The sequence below is a fragment of the Anoplolepis gracilipes genome, chromosome 10, assembly GCF_047496725.1.
Source record: "Anoplolepis gracilipes chromosome 10, ASM4749672v1, whole genome shotgun sequence".
Classification (NCBI taxonomy): domain Eukaryota; kingdom Metazoa; phylum Arthropoda; class Insecta; order Hymenoptera; family Formicidae; genus Anoplolepis; species Anoplolepis gracilipes.
The window spans coordinates 11,975,706-11,984,554 of record NC_132979.1 but is presented as its reverse complement, the minus strand read 5'-3'; the positions used below and the strand labels follow the sequence as shown (position 1 = coordinate 11,984,554).

General features: G+C 27.3%; 1 protein-coding gene across 1 annotated transcript; it reads left to right on the top strand.

The window, feature by feature from the left end:
* The first annotated feature begins 450 nt into the window (after window positions 1-450).
* LOC140670244 (proto-oncogene tyrosine-protein kinase ROS-like) lies at window positions 451-2,017 on the top strand. Its single transcript, XM_072900817.1, has 3 exons — window positions 451-758; window positions 980-1,298; window positions 1,721-2,017. The coding sequence occupies exons 1-3, from the start codon at window positions 594-596 to the stop codon at window positions 1,843-1,845; spliced, it is 609 nt and encodes a 202-aa protein (XP_072756918.1). The 5' UTR covers window positions 451-593; the 3' UTR covers window positions 1,846-2,017.
* Window positions 2,018-8,849: the final 6,832 nt, after the last annotated feature.

Genomic DNA, 8,849 nt, shown 5'->3' with positions numbered 1-8,849 from the left:
ATTCATTGATTTATTATTTTAAATATATGCTTATCTTAGACATTGTCTTATCTTATTGTCAATCTCACATTGTTTCTAGTGGTATTGTAAATACAAATGTATAACATCATCTATAGTTTGTTAACCAATTTTCGAGACAACATGAAATTTAGCAAAAGAATTTGACAAACATCAAATTCAAAAATTCATGCACTCTACGATTGACTTAAAGAAGAAACAAAAACGGTCTACAAAAAACAGCACGACATTGGCGAACGATGTAACATTTTCGACATTACTTTGGGTTTTGTTTTATGTAAGTTTGACTAAGAATTGTAATTTTTAATCTAATTTATTATTAGCTGAAAAGACAAAAGTAATTGTCAAAACGTCCCATTATTTTTTATTATGTACTTGACCAAGTTATTTAAAATAATAAATCAAAAACACTCATATTATACTCGTATAAGCCTATTGTTTAATTACATAAATTTGTTTCAACAAATCGAGTTTATTAATAATTGTTAAATTGGTTATTATTTATAAATATATTATAATGCTATCTAATAGCATACCTAAAATAGAAAGAAAATAACAACAAATCGCCTTCAACAATGACCAATATAGAATTAGCACGTCTATACAAAATGCCTTTCGGAAACGTAGTTAATGCGTTGTATACTCCTAGAATACAACATAATTGGAACTTTGCACTGACTCTAGTTGAAGAACAGCAAATTTTTCTAACAAAGTTTGTAGGCAGCGGTGCGTTTGGAAAGGTAAAGCGTAATTTTTTATTACTTAAATATATCCTTGAGAATATTTGTTAATTTCTTAATCGGATAATTTTGAGATAAAGGCACATTTTTTAAATAAAAATAATACACAAATCCAAATTGTTTATAATTAATTAATAATTTTAACTATAAAAGTTAAATAATTTAAACTTATTTTTAACATGCATTTCATCAATTTGTATTAATTATGAAATATTTCGCAGATATTTGAAGGAACCATCAAAAATTTGGAAGGGTCAGATAAGAAGCCTATCGCCATAAAGATGCTACGAAAAAATGCTTCGTCACAACAGACAACGGAATTTTTTCGAGAAGTCAAACTTATGAGCCACTTTCGCCACACAAATGTTCTAAGATTGTTGGGCATCTGTATAGATGTGGATTCACTATGGCTCATTTTAGAATTAATGGAAACTGACTTACTGAAATATTTGAGAGAGAGCCGGACATTGCTTCTGTTAGACTCGCACGTTTTGCGACTACAAGATTTACTCGCTATTTGCGAAGATGTTGCGCGAAGAGGTTGTTTTTATTTAGAAAAACTGCATTTTGTACATAGAGATCTCGCATGTCGAAATTGCTTAATATCTTTAAGAAATCGTGAAATTCGTATTGTGAAAATCGGTGATTTCGGCCTAGCCAGAGATATTTACAAGAATCAGTATTACCGCATGGTAAAAATATAATTATTTAATAAATAAAAATAGATAAGATATTATAATTATATTTGTATATAAAATAAAATAAATCTTTGTTTTCTATTTTTACATTATAATAACATTATACATTTCTAATATAATAAGCGGATTAGAATATAAAAAACCTATTTCTTTTGTATATAGGATTGCATATAAAGAAAGAAAGATATACTACATATAATTCTTGCTTTACAAATATGTAGATAATTTCAGCAGAAGATATATTGCGCTAAAATTCTGTTTTAGAGAGGAGAAGGTTTGCTTCCTATTCGCTGGATGACACCAGAATCTTTGGTGGATGGAATATTTACTTCACAGAGCGATGTTTGGGCATTCGGAGTGCTAATGTGGGAAATTATGTCATTGGATGAACAGTCTTAGCCTGCCAAAAATAATGACCAAGTATTAGCGTATGTGTGTTCGGGAGGCAAGTTGCCGCAACCTCTCAACTGTCCACCGACATTGTATGAGTTGATGCAGCATTGCTGGAATGTGGCGAACGATAGACCAAATTTTGAATTTTGTCTCAACAATATTGTATCTCTGAGAAATATAAATTGTAATTCTTTTATATGCATATTATTGCATAGTAATACATTTTTGCAAATCGATAATGTGTGTAATCGATTAAAGATATTGCAAAATAATAAAATTATTGTTTTCACTTTTGTTATATTTTATAATACATTTATCAATATATTAAATTATTTATTAATTACTATGTGATTTTGTTAATTATTTTTAGATTATATTAATTTTAATAATATATATTAGTACAATAACGATTGCGTATACCCGATTTTACACTATTTGCATTTTATTCTGTTATATTTTTTCCATATCTATTAACAACGTTGGATAATATTCAAAGTTAGATGCTATAATTGATTTATACCATACACTTGATAAACATCGATATAAAGTTACCTATTCTATGTAGAAGACTTATTTTTTTCCTATTCTTTTCTTTAATATATAATCACAATGGTCTTTAAATCGGAGTTTATCATTGATAATTATACCTAGTATAATTATTTCATTATAAGTTAAGTATTTCATTATTTTTATTTATTCTATCTCAGTTCCATACAAACCTTTCAACACAATATTTCTTTTCAGTTCTCTCTTTATATTTTTGACTATCATATATTTCGTTTTTCCTGCATTCATGTTTAACTTATGTATATTCATCCATTTTTCTACTCTGATAAATGTCATGTTTATTTTATTCTCTATCTCCGTACTTTATTTTTTAGTTACTTTATAATATATTAATGTATCTTCTGTGAACATTTTTATACAACATTCTTCTGGACAGACTTTAATTATATTATTTATATATACAATAAATAATAAAACTGTTTAATAGAGATCTCTGTGGCACTCCATATTTAATGGTAATCAATTTACATTATTTATTGTTGAAACAAACCTGCTGTGTTCTATTATTTAGATATGAGCTTATTCTGAAAGCGTTCCTCTAATTTGTATCGATACAATTTCTCTATTAATCTTTCTCTGTTAATTGTTTCAAATGCTCGTGTAAGAGTCAAAAATTATTCTCACCATTTTTTCTTCACTATCAATTTCCATTCGTCAATAATGATTTGAATCGCTCTTTCGCAAATTCTATCTTTTAAAGATTGATGTTCTGTTATAATATCATTAAATTCGAGATACATTTTAATTTTTTACTCTTAATTCTTTCTTAATTTTACTACTGCATTCTCAAAATTGATAGCATATTAATAGACTTATGTTCGCTTGCTTTTTCTATTATTCATTTCGGTATTATTGTGGATGTTTTACAACTCTTTAAACAGCGATTCTCAAGGAATTATTTATTAGATTAACAAACTCCTCCTTTATTACGGAAAATACTACTTTAAGTATATTAATAGTTATTCTCTCTTTACTAGCTAGTCTTTCTACTTTTCTTTTTGGCTGTTCTACAACAATTTCTTTTAAAACCCTTTAATTTAATCATTTCAAAGTTTTCTATAATTTCATTATTTGACACGTCTTCTCTCAATCAAAGAGAGAGATAGAGAATTGACTGTGTATCTGTGTGATTAATTTTTGTTTATTATTAGTTTTTTGAATTTCTATTGACAATGTCTTGTAAAAATGATCGTAAATTATATTGAGTTTCTTACAAATTATAATAACTTGTAAGAATTTTTTAGACGGTTGGAAGCAGATGAGCGAGGAATTAAATTACGTGTGTGGTTTGAAAAGTTTCTGACAAACAAAACACTACTTTTCGGGGCAATATAAAATTTATTCTTCAATCTAATCTATTTTTAACAGGATACACTTACTCCAACGTTCCTAGACTTTTCATACTTTCAATAAAAAGACTTCAAAATTCAGATGAAAATTTCTTCTTGGGCCATTTTTTCAAATTCGGAAACAAGAAGAAATCGCACGCACAATATTATGTTATGTTCAGTTTTGAGTTAATTTTTGTTGACATATTATGCCAATTCTTAAAATTTACCGTTTTTATGTCAAATATTGTTTAATTTATGTAGCATTTTTAATGCAAATTTAATGCAAAGATTGCTCGTTTTTTGCTGCATTTCTACAGACATTAATTGAGATAGCAAACCATATTTTACTGCTGCTGGAATTTTGTCAATATGTGTGTAAGTACTTATCTTATTGACATATATATAAGTAGATATATAAAAGGAGTTTTAATCCAGGGATCTGAGAGGGGTGAGGTAAGCACCTTGATAAATTCGGTGGAGGAGTAATTTGCGTGGGATGCGATGAATATATCAAGTCGTTGGAAGAGCAGAGTCGAATTAAACGACCGCGAATATCAATCGGATATCAACAATTGCGGCAGTAAAAGAAATATAAATGTATAAAAATTCCAAATTTATTCAAAAATAAAAAAATTTAATTACAAAATATAGAAAATAATACTTAAAGTATAGTTTAATGTAAATATCTGTTGATTGAACCTTCATGATGATGATTCGACCACCAATTGAATATTTTAAATACATTTTGTAAAGCGCAATTTTTTACATGTTTATCGCAGAGTAGCATTTAATTTAACTAAAGGAGGAACATCTTCATAGTCGTTATCCAATGTCTCGATAATAAGGCCGATTCTCGCATCATCTGCCTTTAAATTTGCCAACCATTCTCGTTTTTCATGCCCTTCAACATACACTCGAGAAGCTGCATCTGGGGGGACATTTGGTCTCTCCCCCCGGTCAGTACGGGGGACGAGGTACCTCGCCTTGTCCCCCCCGCTTACCTCACCCCCCTCAGATCCCTGGATTAGAACTCTCTTATTCTATCTACTGACATTCCTCTCTCTCACCATCAGACCCCCGCAATCAGTCGAAGAGGATACTTCCTCTATCTGCGGAGGGATATGTACCCCCTCCCTTCCCCTTTTCCCCCCAATCTGAGGGAAATTTGGTACCTCTCCTCCCCTCAGATCCCTGGATTAGAACTTCCTTTATATATATATATATATATATATATATATATATATATATATATATTTATATGTATATATATATATAATAAATGTATTTACATATGTGTGTATATTAATAAACGAATAAAGCAAACCGTGAGCCAGTCAGCACGCTAATCAGAACAACTTTTGCGCCTCTCGTATCTAGAGGCTTTATAAAGATAATCACGGGATCGGAAAGAAGTTTGTACTGGAGAACATTTTTACAAATTACTAAAGATTAATTACGCGTGCATTGCTGTTCTTGATACAATCAAATATATTATACGCATTACTTTATATTAAGTTTAATTAAGAAAAGTACACTAATTTATTTGATTTATCAGCAGTTTTATAATTTAATCATAAAAATTATTATAAAAATCATTATATGTATTTTTTATTAGAAGAAATTTTAAAAACATAAATATATTTATCATAATCAAAAATAAACACTCTCAATTTATATACACACAGACATGCACACAAATTTGACATGTTACACAAAATATATCAAGAGATAGAAATATCAATTTGATTAATCTATCATAGATCAGAAGATCGTATGAAGCATTCATAGTTACTGGTCACTACAGTCGAGAATTACGTTGAAGGCGATCGAGTACAAACATCTATAAGAGGAGAAAATTATTATGTTAAAAACATTATATGTTTATTTTTATTGAAAGTGTTAATCCTAACGCGAGTGACTATTGTAATTTTGGGAAATCTGGAAAACGATGTATTTTCGGTAAGTCTCCAGAAAAGTATTTTCATACTTTGATCTAACTTTATGCCGATTATAGACTTTTTCACGAAACTTTTACACTAAATGTTATACATGTCATATAATAGATTACTTGTTTTAAATTGTTTTAACGACTGTACTTTTAATATATAATTAAAGAGTTTTAATTTGTTAATTTTATGTCACACATTTAAAAATCCATGTTACATAATACAAAATTAAACTCAATTGAGACAGTATGTTAAGATTTTAATGTAAAAATTAAAATTTTTAAATATAAACTTGTAATATAAATTTTTATAGTAAAACATTTATTAATTTTTATTAGAAATTAATTATTTTATTTTGATTCTCGTCTACATTGATAAACATACATGATACTTTTGCACGTGCATGATTTTTGTATAAATTATACAATTCATTAATTTTTTATTTTTTTACATATCTATTTAAATTTATTAACTTTTATACAAAACTTATACTAAATTATTTTTTTATTTAACGATATTTTAATGTAAAAAATCAAATTGTTTGAGTTGAAATAAATTGTATCTATGCGTAACAAAATAACTATTAAATTCAAAATCGTTAGAGTGGAATTTTAAATTGGTTTTCAACTAATAGTCAAATCAATATGCGCAGTAGGTGTCATTCGTTATATATGTGTTTTATTTATATTTTATTCTTTACTTATAATTGCTTATTTTTTTCAATAAAGATAATGCAAAACATTATATATAATATTTATTTTATAACATATTTTTAAATACACAACGTGAATACAAAGAATGAACAAATTTAAGTAAAGCGAAATAATAGTTTTAAAGTTTCAAGTAGTTAATTTAAAATTTGAACAAATTTAAGGCGATTTCATCTGAGAAATAAATTTCTAACCAATATATTTTTATAAAGCGATTCGATGGGCGCTTATAAACTATACAATATATATTTTTCAACAGAATATTTCAACCTTCGAAATCAATGATCATTACATGTTATCAAACATCTCCACTGATTACGTAACTACATATATTAAATTAAAATGGTAAGAGTTTATTTGCAGATATATCTACACACAAGCCTAAAATCTACTAATAAATTATAATACAGTGTACTCGACAAAAATGATTTTTACTAGACATCAAATTCATTTTCTACAAGTTTACATATATTCTGTCATGCATTTCCTTAGACGAAGTGAACTTATTTTGTACGTGCATATTGCCAAACTTTTAAAATAATAATTTTGATGTCTAACGAGGCAATTGTTTTGATCAGTAAGGTAGGACGGTACGGTATCCCCTTAATCTCATTATTTTGGTAGCTACGTCGTTTTAAAGCAGTCACAAATTTTACATTTTTAAATTTTCCTATAATCAGTATCAATAACCATTAAAATTTTGGGAAATGATAAATGCACTGTAATCATCTTAATGGAAAATAGTTTACTAAAAATATAATTAAATTTTATTGATAATATTTCTCTCTAATGACTCCGTTTCATTATCATTTTATTAATATCTCAATATTTCAGCAATTTTTTGTTTAAAAATAACAGTTTTCAATTTAATTCAATGGACATAATGTCTAATAATAATGTCTAATAAGCTTTTCTTCGTTTTTGTTTAGTTACTAATAGAGTGGGTTTCTAACTCTTAAAAACATAAAAAAGCACCATTTTTACATTATTTAATTATTTTAAAAATCAATACTGTAACTATTAATTAATGTTCATCATACTTTATAGTTTATGTTATTATGTTTTTCTTTATTTAGAGAAATACTTGTTATCTGAACTTACTTATTATATGAGATACTATTTTTTTATTTATAAATCAAGAAATTCTCCTACTTTATCTTTTTACAGTTATTGAAATCAGAATTCTTACATGTAATTATAATATATTATATACGATTTTGAAATTTCCATAAAGATTTAATTATATGTGTACTCTTGATTTTTTATAATATAATTACATGAAATTTAAAAATCTGCAGACATATTTCCAAACAAGCCAACATTTCTCAGGGGATTCGTGGAATTTGGTAATAAATTAAACGAGAAAGACAACATTTCTGTGCCATTCAGGTAAGAAATCTAAATACATATACATATGTATATATACATAAAAGAATAATTCGGTTGTTTAATTTTGTTAGAAATTTACTAAAAAATAAAAAGAAACATTTTTCCTTTATGGAACCAACCTGAATTTACAAACGGAGAGATACAAATGTATAGGATCCAGTTTATCGAGAACTTAAAGACAATTATACATGTCGCCAATATTTCAGCTGCACAACATATATTGCAATACAAAGCATACAATTTAAGACTTGATAAAATGTACTACTTTAAAGTACAAGCGCATAATGACGCTGATGCCTTACACGATTTTCATCAATGTGTCCACCACGCATCAGAATCCGGTACCTCTATTATTGATCATATCACGAGATAATACGCTGAAAGTATTGGATGTAGATTTGCGGATCAGTTTTCTGCTTAAAGAACACAGCGGCAGATAAGTCGCTTACTGGAATGTAAGATTTATTGGATCAATGATAAGTGGGAGCTAATGACATGCGATTTTGATATAAGTGCAATAGAAATAAAGTGTAATTATACAAAAATAACTGATCTCGATCAATCTGTGAGTAAACTCTGCATCGATTGGGTGGCAAGAAATCTTTGTTGGTTACAATATGATAATTTCGAACAATCACAAATTATGAAACTAGACTTAATATTGTGGCAAACTAGAATAGTCAAATACGATAATATTCTACAGAGAAATGTGGATATTTCACGGTTAAATATATAGCCATTTGCAGGATAAATTAAATTTTATTTAGCTAATAAAATTATTAACCTTTTTCTTTCAATTATAGACATCGTTCTTATTAAACATTATATTCACTAACATTAACGTGTACAACTAATAGTCAAAAAGTAACAGAAAACAAGCATATTTAACTGGTAGTTCATGATAATTTTGTAAACGTATTAAAGATTTGTTTTATAATTTCTCAATAATTTGATATGATTTTTATTTAAGATTATAAGTTTTTGAATGATAAATTGACATAAAATTGCAAAAATTATAAATAATCGCCTGGTTTCTGTGCATGCGTGTGTGATATAC

Bases quoted from the DNA above. Each gene is read 5' to 3' on its own strand.
- LOC140670244 (XM_072900817.1), top strand. From the start codon at position 594: ATGACCAATATAGAATTAGCACGTCTATACAAAATGCCTTTCGGAAAC. The intron at 759-979 runs GTAAAGCGTAAT...AATATTTCGCAG, and splicing joins GCAGCGGTGCGTTTGGAAAG to ATATTTGAAGGAACCATCAA. The intron at 1,299-1,720 runs GTTGTTTTTATT...ATTCTGTTTTAG, and splicing joins CGAAGATGTTGCGCGAAGAG to AGAGGAGAAGGTTTGCTTCC.